We start from the raw sequence: 16,018 nt of genomic DNA, 5'->3' as shown, positions 1-16,018 counted from the left end.
TGTTTGCCTGAAAAATCATGGATTATGCGCTGTAGCAAACGATTTTTTCTACAAATTTTAATAAATAGCTCTAATAGTTTTAGAGGTTCTGACGGCACATGGCAGAATCTTTTTTTTTATTGGAATTTATTCGAATTTTAGATGCAAACACGAAAACTGAGGAAATTTCCAGGGGAGTTAAAATTTTCGTCTTTCTCGAACGATTCCAAACTTTTACTATTGAAAATAATAATCCAAAACTCCTGTCTTAATCATCGACTCCTATAGAGTTGAACGGACTCACTAACAAATAAGTAAATTATTTTATTTGGTATAATTGAATTGATTCACATAATTCATAATTCATTCATAGGCTAAGTTAAGATCCAAAAGTTCATCACTGGTCAAGAATCTAACATCACTAGCGCTGCCTCCGTGAGAACCTGATCTAAATTTCCTAGATCGGTTACCTTTCTTTGTCATAACAAGAATAAAAATGCAACATATCAAAATAATTCCAAACGTTAACAAGATATAAGTAACAAATGAAGTGCCCTCATCTTCAAAATTCGAAATAACTATTTTTTTCTTAGAATATCCTTTCTTCAGGCGGGCAACATCCTTCTCTGAGACGTCCTCATCGAAATAGTTGGGGACTTTTTTGAAGAATTCAGTAGATGGTTTCCATTCAGATTCGGTTCTTTGATTATCTGTTATTTCATCTATTTCGTTTTCTTCTGTAGTCTTAATTATAATTGTAGTAGCTGATTTTGAAATATCGAACGTTTTTGTTTCAGATATTATATTTGTAGTGTATTCTGTGTATGCTGAAGTTGGCATTTTTGTTGTCTGATCTGTTTCAGATGTGGTTGTTGGAGAGGTTAATTTTCGAGTAGTCGTTGTGGATGGAATAGTAGATGAATCCATTGTTGTTCCTTCCAATGGGTCAAATAATGCTGTAATTAATTATGTTATATTAATTCTATGGGTGTACGTTTTGTGTGTATTTATTTTAACTCTTACTGTTAAGTGCGATAACTCAGTAAAATAGAGAAAAATGGACTGTATATGCGTGCGTGTGAAGCTGGAGCGACAGAGAAATATTCGATAATGATGTAAAATAATACTGTAAAAATTGTGGTCAACAATGATGGTTTACCAAATGCAGGGCCGTTGCTAGCCAAACTGCCGCCCTAGACAGATACCTATTTTGGCGCTATAAGCAGAGACCCATTTTTCCGCCTTAACAGAAGCTTACTCTGCAGAATGCTAAATATTAATATTGGATGATAGGGGTCCAGCGTCTGCTCAAGCGTTTCTACCGCCTCGGCAAACAACAAATTCGTTTTTTTTTCTTTGATATGATTGAATTGAACAACCGGATGATGCGAATGAACAATTATTTTGAATTCGAATACATGTTATAGATATTCACGATGCAAAAGTGTTTGAGATTATTGAATTTAATAAAAAAAATCAATAGTGAAATTCGTTTAAAAAAAAAATATATTTAATTCGTTCTTCCACTAATCCAGATTTACCAGAAAAAGTAGATAATGCCGCCCTTCATTAGTTGCCGCCCCTCTAGAGTGGGCCCTGCAGTTTCAGGTTCCTAGCTCAGTTTCGATTTTAGAAAATGCTTGAAAATTTGTTTTTTTTTGTTTGTTTGAGACTATCGAGTAAAATAATCGGATAATGCGGATGAACCGAATTTAATTCGAATGCGCCCATACCCAACACTAGATAATTTGATTTAAAAAATCAAGAATAGTATAAAATAATGAAATGTGGTATGAAATAATAAAACTTCTTATATTTCTCGAGAAGGATCAGTTGGAAGAGATGAAATGGAATTGTTTTCTTATATTTTGCATTCCATTCTGAGGAATCAACATTCTGATTAGAGAATTGAAATGAAAATAATCCAGGACCACAAGTGGCAATAAAATTCGGCAACGCAAAGCGAACGCCGACAAGCCTAATGACTGCATGTGTTTTTTTTAGCGTCAATAACTCGTAAACATCACTATGCGGGGATCACGCCACATCTGGATATCTATGAGTATAATGCGGCCCCTTAGATGGTTTTTGATGTTAAAAGAATTTGTCGGTATTCCTTCCTGTTGTTGCTGACTGAATTAATTTGGTACTTTGAATTTCTACACATGCAAATTTTTTTTATCAAGTTTGAAATGCCGCCCTTGGATTTTGCCAAATGGGCCATCAGGACCATCAGGTACAAATCCCAGGTCTTCACAGGGCCCTTTTGGTGCGGGTTATCAGCTCTAACGCTGTGTCCTACGTGAGCGATTTATTGCGAGCGATGAGGGCAACGCGACCAAACGCGATTTATCAAACCTTGGAAAATAATAGCGCTGTCCTACGTGCAGTCGTATCGGTCGTAAAACTGTTTCAGGCAAATTTCGCGCTCTGTCGGCGATCAAATTATTTGATATTTCCAAGCGGAATTCGCGCGAACTTCAGTAGTTCTTGTTGATGCAGGCAGGTTTACTTCGGCCGCTCTTCAATGAATGATTTAAACGAAGTGTTTTAATACTGGCTGTTAGAAATTCCAGTATACTCTGGGACAAGACTGATAAAAGATATCATAATCGACTGTTGGTGGATAGAGAATGGAGTAGAATTGCCGATGAACTGGGGGAAACAAGTGAGATTGACAAATTAACTATAGTATTATATACACTGAGAGAAGTGTTTATTTGATATTATCGAAAATGCAGTATACTTAATGAATCATTTATTGGATCTATGGTCAAACAAATATTAGTTTCATGGAAATAAATAATTTATTTGAAATCCCACCAATAATCATCATTTATTATTCCACTTCATTTATTTACGCATAACTTATATTACTAATGCTGAAGAAATATTCATTTGAAGGAAATAAATATAGTTGAGGTTAATATATCATTGAGTAATAATAAATAAACCTTATTTATATGTAATACGTAGGTATCCATGCAGATTGAAAAAAAAATTTCAATTCAGTAATGGTTTACGTATTTCTTAGATTTTTTTTGGTTGTTTCTATATAGTTAAATGTTGTAGGAAGCAATCTACAATAACTGTGGAATAATTTTGGAGAAGTCCTTAATTGTTTATATAAGTGGTGAAACTCGTGAAATTCATTCGTTCCAAAAAAATTTAATTTGTTGGATTTCTCTTTCTTCCCATTTTTCTGCGTCTTACAATTAGCATTTTTGAAGCCACATTTTCATATATGAATAATTTACGTTTTCTTGACCACTTCATTATAACTGTTTCTCTACAAGCGTATGACAACGGACTGATCTTCCGCAATGCACAATCCCAACCCAACCCAACCATATTTATGTCGCGTTTGTAGATTTCTACGTAGGACAAAAAAAGTCGCGCTGCTCACATCGCTCGCGTAGTACATAAAATTGGCGTCGCTCGCGTTGTAACATTAGTCGCTCACGTAGGACATATCGCTGTGTCCTACGTGAGGGTAACTCTCTGGTTTCAAAAAACGGTGTAGGAAAAACACTACCAGAATGCGTAAGCGAAAAGACAAAAGCGATGAATAATGCGGGTGATTCAAAAACGTATAAAAGTTCAAGAAAATAAAGCGGAAAGTCAGTATAATAACAGGGAAAGTCTAGCACAATTTTAGCGAAGTATGTATGAATCAATCATCAAATCTATATTGAATTCATATGTATAATCTTGCGTTGTGTTGTGACCGAGTCATCAGTGTTGACATTGTTTACGCGCAAGCTTATGAAATTTCGCGATCACTCGAACTCCATTATTCTCTCCTACATAAACACTTACAACAAAACTGAAATTTACCTAATACACAAATATCTACGAAGTCAGGACAACAGTCACTTCTGTAGTAGCAAGTTTCATGGCAAGAACACATCCTGTGATTGCCTATCGGTATTTCATCGGAAAAGCATCTTCCCTCACAAGAAAAGACGTTGTCTGGTAAAAAATCTGTACTGCTGATCTCTCTGCAAAAAAGGGTATTAAAACTACAATAATAATGAATAACTAACAATAAATCATCAATTCACAATTGATATCCAAATTTTGTTGCGAGTATGATCTTGGCACTTTGTTAGGGACGAAGGAGTGATAGGATTTTCGACTGTTCGACCAATAATAGTTGCTCTAAGCGTAAACCATGCGATTTATTCTGTTTATATTGCTCCGTCTTATATTTGAACGGACCATAGACTAACGTCTACGCGTTTCATGCTCGAACAATACGCTCTATTAGTGTGACCTCACACACCGCCATTTTTGGTTCTCCTGTCAGTGTCCGGAATCCAAACAAATGAATTGTCATTCAAATTAGTACGGTGTCGTTGAAGGAATTGGCTTATTTTCATAAATAAGAGTATTTGAGGAACGATTTCAGTATTAATTGATAGACAGAAGGAACGAGGTTAATACCAGTAAGTTTGAATCCTGTATTATTCCCCAGATTTTGTAAAAAGCCGTGTTTATTAGTTGAACTTCAAGTTCGAACTTACTGGCATTAATCTCATGCCTTCTGTCTATTAATTAATAGTAAAATCGTCCCTTAAATAATCTTATTTATCAAAATAAGCCAATTTCTTCAACGACACCGTACTAATTTGAATGACAATTTGTTTGTTTGGATTCCAAACACTGACATTAGAACTAAAATTGTGGTATGTGACGTCATCACTAATAGAGCGTATTGTTTCAAATGATACGAATTTATTCGTGAGGTAGAGAAATTTCAGCGACTATCTTTCTCAGACATGACCGACGATTTTTAATTTTTCACCATTGGCATTTGTTCCGTTTGTGAACAATATTTCATTTATTGTAAAAGTAGCAAAACCCTGAAATGAACGGACAAAATAAAGCTCTTTGCCCAAACAAACTTTTTCATAAACTATGATTCTCAAACTCCGCGTAAGTATACATGATTGTTGCGCCACCTCAGTAGTCAAAAGATTATTGAAAGGGACAAAATTAATATATGTATACCTAAACATACAATCAAAAAACATACTTACTCAGTTGTGGTGGACAATTCGGCATCTTCGTAATCTGCTAAATTGCAATTATGTACTATCGATACATCGTCTATCGCTATGTCACTTAAGTAGCCGTCCCCCCTTGCTCCTTCTATGACAATCTGTTAGAAAAAAATTATCAATTGATGGTACATCTTGAGATCTAAAATTTGTGAGAACAGACCGCTCTATGTATAATTTCGTCATTGTCATTTTCGAATTTTGAGTCGGAAATGGTTTAAAACGATAAGGTTCGACTCACTTATGAAAAATCCGTCCTCAAATTCGATTCTAGTCAGCCGTAAACACGATAAATCTCGAACGGAAAAACCCAGAAACTTGAAATTTAAGGGGTTAGGTTCGGATCTCGTGTGCCATTGATTATAGTGACTTAATAATACACAGTGGCGACAATTCGTTCAAATTGAACCTAAAAATGGCGACCATGGACATAGAACTAAACAAATTAAGAATACAATTCACTGAACTGAACTGACACACGTCAAAATCAAAATTATTGAGCCTGATATTATTTGATTGTATATTGTATTTATTTAACTGAAGAATACTACAGTAACTGAATAAAATGAATAAATCCCAAAAATCAGGTAAATGGAGAATGTAAACAAAAAGCCACCATATTTAGGCTCAGCCACATTAAGTCTCTGTACCATTGATAGCTCAAAAGCTCCAGACATCTAGTCAGTGATTTTCCCGCTTTTTTAAACTAATGTGGATCAATTACATTCATTTGAGATGTCTAAAATACTGGTGTGTTCGACTTGGAAGGGCAAAGGTCCCTTTTCTTTTTTCTTCCTTAAGGTGGCGCCATACAAAGAATTGACCTATATATATTAATTTATTAATAAAGTCACTGTGAATTGACCAATCAACGCCATCATTTTGAAATTTTCATCAATTGTTCTGTCAAAAGTTGATCGACTTTTGAGTTAACCTCAAAACTACAGAACGACCTGAGCGCTATAAGAAACGGAACAGAAATCAAGTAAAAAGGGACCAATACCATTAAAATCCAAGAGGGCTGATCCTTTCAAAAGTCGCCACTTTAATTTCAAGGTTTTTCAGGAGTGAGTGAGCACACCAGGGTTGTAGACATTTTACATTTATCCCATTCTCACCTGAAAGTCATTCGGTATGGGGTTGAATAGATGAATGGACCTGATCCATACGTTTCCTTGGTCGCCATGTTGCTGGAAAAAAGCAGCAGAGGGATTAAAATCCCATTTTTCATTAATCTTTTTCAGGTAAACCCTCAGAGTACCTATAGTTGTTCCGTACATATGGTAGAAGAAGATGAAGCAAGTGTTGTTGTTAGTCTTTTCATAGACGGGTGAGATCAGTCTGGCCGTGTCATTCTCATTTCTCGAAGAAGATTCTATGTACATGTAGTAACCTGAAAGAATATGAAAATATTTATGATCACAGTAGATACCTACAAGTCCTACAACTATAGTCTATAGACAGGGTCGCCGCCAGAGTATATTTCTATAGAAGAGACTAAAATCGCCAATCCAAATATGTATTACAATACGCTCTATTAGTATGAAGTCACACACAGTGGTGTACCCAACGGGGGGATAAGGGGGATATATCCCCCTAGAAGGAATATCCATTATATGTTACAACCTTATATAGGGTGTTTCCTAAACATGCAGCAAAAATTCAGGGGGTTGTTCCTTGGACTATTTTAAGCATGTTTTGTCCTTGGATGATTTTTGAAAAACCTCTTTGTTTCGAAGATACAGGGCGAACAACATTTTTCATATTTTTAAAATTAATAATAGTTTAAATAAAAATGCGTACCGCACTGTGTTTACTAAGTAGGTACAATTTATTTTTAAATTTGTTCAACAACATTCCAATTACTAAAAACGGCCAGTTTTTTGACTAAAAATTGATAAGTGCAGATGGTAAAGGAATACAGATTAAACACTCCAGTAGAAAATGTGGAAGAGTTGCGAAATCGGATCATTGCTGGGTGTAACTTAATAAGAAATGATCCTGGTGTTTTTGAAAGGGTTCGGCAGTCAATGAGGAGAAGATTGGATGCTTGTATGCTGGCTAGAGGTGGTCATTTTCAACAGTTTTTGTAGGTTGAGTTGAATTTTCATGTAATTTTTCATAATAAAATGTTATTATCTGAAATTTTGTTTCCCCTATATCTTCGAAACAAATAGGTTTTTCAAAAATCATCAAAGGACAAAATATTCTTAGAATAGTCCAAGGAACAACCCCCTGAATTTTTGCCGCATGTTTAGGAAACACCCTGTATATCACAATCTTATTATGAGTAAGCAAAATTCTTTGGAAAACTTCTTCAAAAGAAGGAAAAATTGAAAAAATTTTGTCTTTATCCCCCCCCCAAGTCTTATGTCTGGGTACGCCACTGGTCACACACCGCCATTTTTGGTTCTCCTGTCAGTGTTCGGAATCCAAACCAATGAATTGTCATTAAAATTAGTACGGTATCGGTGAAGGAATTGGCTTATTTTCATAAATAAGAGTAGGTTTGAGGAACGATTTCAGAATTAATTGATAGACAGAAGGAACGAGGTTAATACCAGTAAGTTTGAATCCTGTATCATTCCCCAGATTTTGTAAAAAGCCGTGTTTATTAGTTGAACTTCAAGTTCGAACGTACTGGCACTCGTGCCTTTTGTCTATCAATTAATAGTAAAATCGTCCCTTAAATGATCTTATTTATCAAAATAAGCCAATTTCTTCAACGACACCGTACTAATTTGAATGACAATTTGTTTGTTTGGATTCCGAACACTGACAGGAGAACTAAAATTGCGGTGTGTGACGTCATCACTAATAGAGCGTATTGATGCCTTTTTTCATTATATTAAATTTCTCTTAAAATCCGGTAGATTGTATTTAGTTTTCAACAAAAAATTAAAAATTGAGGATCATAAAACTATCCCAAAACAATTGGTCCAAAATTTCAAAAAATACGATCTTGAACAGCTGGCGCGTGCGGACCAAGTGTTTAGGGATAATTTTATAATAGGGCCTCAATAAACTCATTAAAACGGCAAAATAGTTAAAGGTCGTAACTACTTTATATCTTTGAGAACCTATACAATGATATTTTACGGGCGCTATATAGAGGCACATCGAAATTCCAAATGTAACATATTGGTCTATACTTGCCATTTTTTCCTTTTCCTAGGGTGTGATCGTGAGAAGGACCAGTGCCAATCGCCCCACTTGGTGTATAAAATTGCATCCTTCTCCAATCAAAGTCGTGATTAAGGTCGTGGGTCCAGCCGCATAGATCAGGATTTTCAAAGTCACAGGTCAAGGGTGGCTTTGTGTTGGAAGCTAAAAATAGCATTTAATGGATTCGGTCCTTACTTGGCGGAAATTCATTATAAATAAAATAAAACGAAGTAATTTCCACTATATTATTTAAAGACAAAATTCAATTACACAATATCCTTCAAAACAAGTAACAACTTAGAGATGTTCATTAAAAACAATAAAGACAAAACAGATAAAGAAACTAAATCCGGTGTCTACAAGTTAACCTGTAATGATTGCCCTATGGTTTATATTGGACAAAAAGGAAGATCTTTCAATAAAAGGATAAAGGAACACCAAAAGAGTTATACATCTGATATTTCTTTTTCAACCTACGCGAATCACTTGAAAGAATGGGACCATACCTTCAATAATAACTTTGAAATTCTTCATTTAGAAAACAAGAGCTTAAGACTAACACTCTTAGAATCCCTAGAAATAAACAGGTATAATACCCAAAATATTCTGTTAAACGAACAAACGGATGTAAACTCATCCCCTTTATTGAATTTCTTCCTATAGTTTGGAAATCCCAGGTGGTAAATTGTCCAATATAACTTTGTAATTTATGATACCCTTTCGAATATTTTTCTGTCAATTTTGTTCCTATATAAGATTCCGAAAACCTCTGTACTCTTATCGGAGGCTGGAGATATAATAGGTAGTGCAGAGTTCACCGGAAAGCGAGAGTCGACCGGAACGATCTTGAGTAGATATCTTGAGCGTAAGTTTTATTCAGTGTGTTTGCTGATATTCATTCTGAATTTTAGCAAAGTGTTTTGGTTAAACAGCAAAATTAAACAGTGTTCAGTGAAAAGATTAAAAACTAACCGAGGCGGATGTGTCTCAAGTGATTTTATTAATCGCCTATTGCGATCTAGTAAAAATCAAAAAACTATTCCACACGAAGACGAGATGGCTTCAACGGCGTATGTGTATAGTGATCTAGAATTCACATCTCCGAAAAAAACGGTACGTGCCCCAAGACCACAAGAAATTATTCCACCAAAAACGAAGAATACCTTCGGGATTTTAGAGTCAGAGGTTGCGATGGAAACGGATTGTACGCCCGTGACGATTAATAATCCAATAATTAAAACGAACAAACCTGTAAGATGCCCCCCTATAACTATTATACAAAAAATCGAATGCTATAAGCAGTTCCATTCAAAAATTAAATCAATCCTTAAAAACAAATATTCGGTGAAGTATAACACCAATGCAACAATAATTCATACAACTGACGTGAACGACTACAAATCGCTTATCAATACCTTGAAGATTGAAGACATTGAATACTTCTCTCACACCGCCAAGGAGGATGCAAAGAAAAAACTGGTTATAAAAGCCGCCCCATTTATGACGGAGTCGATGCTGGCAGAGGAACTATCAAAAGGAGGCAGAATCAAACCCGAAGAAATCAAAGTAGGCAAATTGAGAAGGAAAGGACCAAACCCCCATTCATTTTTAGTCTATTACCCCAAAAAAACTAACCCCCAGGATCTGAATTCAATCCAAGTAATTGACAACGTTCGTGTACAGTGGCAGGACTTCACAAAAAAACAAAGTGTCACGCAGTGTCACCGTTGCCAAAAATTCGGACACGGATCGGCAAATTGTAACATTAAGCCAAGGTGCGTTAAGTGCGGGAAAAACCACCTAACCTCGGAGTGTAGCGCGAAGTTTATTGATCGAGATCAAATTCAGTGTGCGAATTGTAACGGGCCTCATACGGCCAATTACTCTAAATGTCCTGTGCTAATAAGGTATGTGGAATCAATAAAAAGCACCGACAAATCAACAACCTTAAAACAAATAAACACACCGCGATTTACTTCAAAAGATTTCCCCAGACTTCCCCCCAAGACTATTATAGAATCAAACAAATTCCCTTAGGCCCGGTGCACACATCCGACTTTTGCAGTTACGACACCCGTTGCGGTGTCGTACCTATTCAATGCACACTACATACGACACCGGCGTGGTTGCGGAGTCGGATCAATTCACTAGTTCACACTGCCAGTGTGTGTGTGTGCGATCGGCGCTCGATATTATTATATAATATAATATATAATTATATATAGTTATATTATAATGGACGACCATCGCAAAAAAATTGTTCAATGAACTGCTTGATAATGCTTCTATGAATGCAACTTCATCTCTATTTGACCGACCTTCTAACTCTTATGGTTTTAAAGTTACCAATACAATCCCATTAAAAAAGTGGCCACTCTGTATATTTCCACAAGAGACATGTTTCACATACTTATAATTCAATTTCCATATCCTCGATAAAAATTCAAAGATATTGAAGTGCCGATTTTCAATACTTAATGCTGAATAAAAGGAGTTTTGCACTCGTGTAATCCTTGGTGTTAGCGGTCCTTTCATTAGCACCATAATTTTCAAAACGAAATGAAAGGAGATTTGATATTTAAAATGTGCGTGTGAGGTCTAATTGCGCCAATTAAGTTCATTAACTAATCAAATATTTACGTTTAATGATCCAAGTTAACACCATCTGAAAATTTGTATTTCTAATAACTGGAAAAATAAATATTCATTCGAATAGTTGTTAAAACACGACAAGAAGGCAAAATATCCTGAAAATCATTCCAGTCAAAGATCAAAAAGAGATTCAGTAATTATTCGTATTATCATGGCATCAGAAAAATAATTATAACGAACTTCAACTCCTTCAACAGAATTAAAAAAATTCATTAAAAATTTCGTTCGTTTTGTTTGGTATAGGACATAGGTCATTCGAGAATATTCAACCCTAAAATTTGTCTAGACTTGATAAGTGATTGCCAATTATCGTCGTTTATTATCGCTTACATAAATCTAATGCGATATTTGCATTAATTGAATTTTCGGAGAACAATTTAATTTTCACAATAATAATCGAGTAGGTAACACAAAAACGTCTTATTTCTACCAGTTTGTTATCTCTGACAAAAAGATTCAATCTTTTGATACAGAAACATAATTTTATAAGAAATTTATAAGTTCAATGAATAGCTCAATATCCAATTCCCTCTCCGCCATTTTATGCGAACTCACGACAAACGTCGTATGTGTGCGCGGGCCAATTTGGAATAGAGTACTGAGAGATCGCATCTACGACTGCGGCACAGTTGCGGCCTAGAGGGACATGCTACCAAAAAACGACCGTAGGCTGGCAGTTACGACGTCGCAACAGCACGGCGGGTAGTGTGCATGCTCCCATTTGATTCTTTGTACCACAGGCCGCAAGTACGACACGACGACGGTGTCGTAACTACAAAAATCGGATGTGTGCACCGGGCCTTATTCAAGTGCGGTCACAAATGACCAATTTCCGACGACAAAACCAATCACTAAAACAGACAACCTAGACGACTTCCAAACTCTTCTGAATGAATTAAACGAACTAAATTCTATCTGTAATTTAACACAACTCATTTCGTTAGTTAGAGAGCTGAAAATTAAACTTAAAAATTGCACATCCCCTATGGATAAGGTGGCAATAATTCTAAATTTATCAGAAAAATATGGCTTTTAAAGCCTTATTCAAAGATATTAATCTTATATCATGGAATGCCAACGGTATTACTAATAAAGTTAATGAACTGGAAGCCCTAACTAACGAAATTAAGGTCGAAATAATTTGCATACAAGAATCCAAATTGAATAAACGTAAACCTCCTAAAATCCGAAACTTTTACTAGGTATATCAATAAACCGAAAAATATCGGTGGAGGCCTCATTATTTACTACAAGAAACATTTGAAACCTATTGAAATACAAACTCATACTGTGAATTCCGAGTCCCAAGCAATTAAGATAAACGATCTAACAATTGTAAATTTCTATAACGGTCACCAAACTCCATTAGACACTGACGAACTAGACTACCTGATGAACCTTGACGAAAGGGTAATAATAGCCGGTGACTACAACTGTCGAAATAGTTCCTGGAATTGTACTACTTCCAACACCAACGGCAATCTTCTGAAAAGATACTTGGATAGTACAAATTACATCTTAAATTTTCCAAGAAATTCATATACGTATTATCCTACAAATAACAATACACCGTCAACAATAGACCTAATGACAACCAAAAACATAACAATAACCCAACCCTTCACAATTCAAGAATTAGACTCTGATCACTTTCCCGTATTAACGACCATACCCAAATCTAACTCTTCTTCTCTACCAAAACCTAAAGCTACATACTTTACAGACTGGAAGAAATTCAAAGAACTAATTAATCAAAACGTAAAAATGAATAACAACCTCCACACAACGGACGACATCGACAATTGCATTAGGCAACTAACCAAAATCATCAAACAATGTTTACACCATTCCACGATTACAACTAACACGCAGAAATACCACTATTTAAAGATTCCACCTCACGTTCAAGAACTAATTAAAATTAAAAATAAATTACGCAAAAGACTCCAGCGAAATCATAGTATGAGCTTGTTTCAACAGTATAAGGACTCAGTGAATCTTGTGAGGGCAACGCTAAACTCGCTGAAAACCGAAGAATGGGAAAAATTTACAAAAAATTTAACCAATTCAGATGAAATGTGGAGGATTGCTCGATCGTTGAAAAACAACTCTAATCCCAGTGGAATTTCCACATTGCACGGACCTCATGGTTTGATTTTCGACGAAGAAAGTAAGGCTGAACATCTAGCAGAAAATTATGCAAAAATTCATAATTCAACACGTGGTATGTCCGACCGTCAAACTGAAAGAACAGTTGATGAAAGAGTTCTCTCATTTATTAACTCTAATTTAGACACTCCCCCAGATCATTCAACTTCCCCCAATGAAATAAGACAAATAATTAAGGCATTAAAAAATAAAAAAGCACCCGGAGAAGATAAAATCAGTAATCTAGCTCTGAAACATCTTCCGAGGAAAGCTATAGCACAGCTCAACTATATCTTTAATAGCTGTCTAAAACTATGTTATTTTCCGAACTCCTGGAAAAACGCGATAGTCCTCTCCTTTCCTAAACCTAAAAAGGACCCAAAATTTGCATCCAACTACCGCCCCATAAGCTTATTGCCAACAATGTCAAAAGTTTTTGAAAAAATTATTTTGAATAACATTAAAAACCACGAAAATGATTATAACGAAATAATAGACGAACAATACGGATTTAGAACATCCCATAGCACGGTTCTACAACTAGCAACTATCACAGACCTAATAACAAAAAATTTCCATTATAAAAAGATCACTGCTATGCTGAATTTAGACATTGAAAAAGCTTTTGACACTGTGTGGCATAATGGTCTCATTTACAAGCTTCTTATGACCAAACTCCCTCCTCATATAATCAAAATTATCCACTCCTATTTGCAGGGTCGAACATACCAAGTAAGAGTAGAAAAAATTCTTTCAACCAAATATTCAATTTCTGCAGGAGTTCCACAGGGAGGATTGTTATCTCCAACCCTATTCAATTACTACATTAATGACATTCCAAAAACACCCCAGACAAAAATAAAAATTTTCGCAGATGACACGGCTATACTTTCGGAATCATCAGACCCAAACTATGCCAACAAATATATTCAAGCTCATGTAAATGAACTAGAAAAATATTATAATAAATGGAAAATTAAAATAAACGCCAAAAAAACAACTCTAACTCACTTCACCCAAAAAAGGAAAACTCCACCAATCAGCATCAAGGTAAAATTCAACGGCGAGTTAATCCACATTCAAAATTCGGTTAAATATCTTGGGGTCACCCTAGATAAAATGAGCAATGAGCATTTAGGTAACATTTCACGAAAATGTTACACAATCCTCAACAAAATTTTCCCATTGATCAGTAAAAACAGCAAACTCAGCCGGAAATCCAAACTTCGGGTTTTTAAACAAGGAATTAGGTCAGCATTCTTGTATGCAAATCCAATTTGGAGCAAAATTTCAGATACAAATTACAAAAAACTTCAACGACTACAAAACAAATTTTTGAGAATCATACTCAACAAAAATAGATACACATCAATCAAACAACTCCATGAACTCGGACAAACTGAAACCATTCAGGAAACAATAACTAAACAAACTAAAAAGTTTTTCAACCTTACAACAAATAAACTAGACAAAACAAAATACTTAGGAACGACAACGTCTCAAAACACCAACATTAAATTGAAACATAGACTGATACATCATTTAATACTTACATGACCAAACGACTAATCTATCAACATTTATCCTACCGGAGATGAATATGTTTTTTATTGACTCCACACACCTCTTGTAAAAAAATTAATCACAAATAAATTTAGAAACCAAAACATTGTACATAATTATAATATTAGATAAGATCAATGATCAGGTGCTAATACGTAACCTATTACTTAAGCGATTACCTCTTGTATATTTCCCCTTGTAAATAGACTTGTATGTATAGTTTAGGAAAATTTATAATAAAACGCTGAAAAGCAAGAATATGTTTTTTTTATATTGTACTCTTATCAGTTCAGAAATGTAGCCTGATGAAGCCACAGTATGGCGAAACAATTGTTGCTAACAATTAAATAATATAGTGGAAATTACTTCGTTTTATTTTATCTAAAAATAGCAGTTAACCTATTCTAGTTATAGAATTCTACATTTATATGGTACTCACGCAAACATATGGGCAAATGAGAACTCCACATCGTACCATTGCAAAGGGTCATATTCGGCCCATGTACCTGGAAGCCATATTTGCAATGGAAATGTAAAACTGCCCCTGAATGCGTTGGGTATATAATTCCATTGTTTGGTGCATTCACTTTCTTACAGCCTGGTCCTAAATTACAAATTGAAGTTTTTAATTATTGCTGGTGGGTTCATGAAGTTCAAATAAGAATAAATTTTATATGTATTTCGTAAATGGAAAAATCTGATTTGAAAATTTTGTCTATCGATTGTAAGCCGTCAGAAATTTTCTTAGAATAAACAGAGATTTGAATAAAATTTGAAACAAAATGAGGAAAGCACAAAAGTAAAGTCAAGATCTTTTGAGCGCACTTTATACATGCATCAGTTGTCAAAATTCTTTTGTGTCAAATGCTTTTTTCAAAGTAATTTGAGTGAAATCTTCATATTTTATGCTCAAGATTCTATAGTTGAAATATTTCCAATTATTATTTATGATACACATTGTATGTTGTATGTCAATTATTCAATAAAAAGCGTTTTTGTTATCAGTATCACTGACGCTATTGTCTATGGATCAACTAAATTTGGCTTCCTAAATGAATGAAACGAGATAAACTTCCAATCTGCAAATGAATAAGGTACCTGAAAATTGGCGATAAAAAAAGGTTCACAGTGCCTTGATAATAGAACAGCTTATCTATCGCATCTACGATTAGTCGCATGAAAGGTCTAGAAACACGGTGTGCACTGGTGTAGTGTGCCCACTCAATCAAAAAGTTCAGGATATACCCATAAAATAAAGTAAGTAAATAATACAGGTTCTTTGGCTAAAACTAAGATGTCTAAAAACCTAGTGCATTGACTGATTAGATTTTGTTTTGCCAATTTGAGAATATAAGTTAAATTTCGTTAAGTCAACTGTAGGTAGCGCTATCAACAAGTTATGGCATATTCTTGTTATTAATATTTTCAATTTGGTCGAATTTCATTCT

At 34.9% G+C, this 16,018-nt stretch overlaps 2 protein-coding genes across 2 annotated transcripts in view; one reads left to right on the top strand and one right to left on the bottom strand.

The window, feature by feature from the left end:
* Positions 1-288: 288 nt before the first annotated feature.
* The window catches only part of LOC123675153, a 17,771-nt gene continuing 2,041 nt past the window's right edge, over positions 289-16,018 (bottom strand). Inside the window, exons 3-8 of the mRNA XM_045610439.1 lie at positions 15,010-15,174; positions 8,199-8,369; positions 6,161-6,435; positions 5,022-5,143; positions 3,817-3,980; positions 289-935 (exon numbers count right to left, since the gene is read on the bottom strand). Of these exons, the coding sequence (XP_045466395.1) occupies positions 343-935; positions 3,817-3,980; positions 5,022-5,143; positions 6,161-6,435; positions 8,199-8,369; positions 15,010-15,174 (1,490 nt within the window). The 3' untranslated portion in view covers positions 289-342. The remainder of the gene's footprint in view (positions 936-3,816; positions 3,981-5,021; positions 5,144-6,160; positions 6,436-8,198; positions 8,370-15,009; positions 15,175-16,018) is intronic.
* The window catches only part of LOC123675152 (vinculin), an 18,538-nt gene continuing 18,234 nt past the window's right edge, over positions 15,715-16,018 (top strand). The window contains exon 1 of the mRNA XM_045610435.1: positions 15,715-15,827. The gene's annotated coding sequence lies outside the window, so the exon portion shown is untranslated. The remainder of the gene's footprint in view (positions 15,828-16,018) is intronic.

Source organism: Harmonia axyridis, chromosome 3 (genome assembly GCF_914767665.1).
Source record: "Harmonia axyridis chromosome 3, icHarAxyr1.1, whole genome shotgun sequence".
NCBI lineage: Eukaryota > Metazoa > Arthropoda > Insecta > Coleoptera > Coccinellidae > Harmonia > Harmonia axyridis.
Note: the sequence above shows the minus strand (reverse complement) of the source record. Positions and strands in the feature narration are given on the sequence as shown.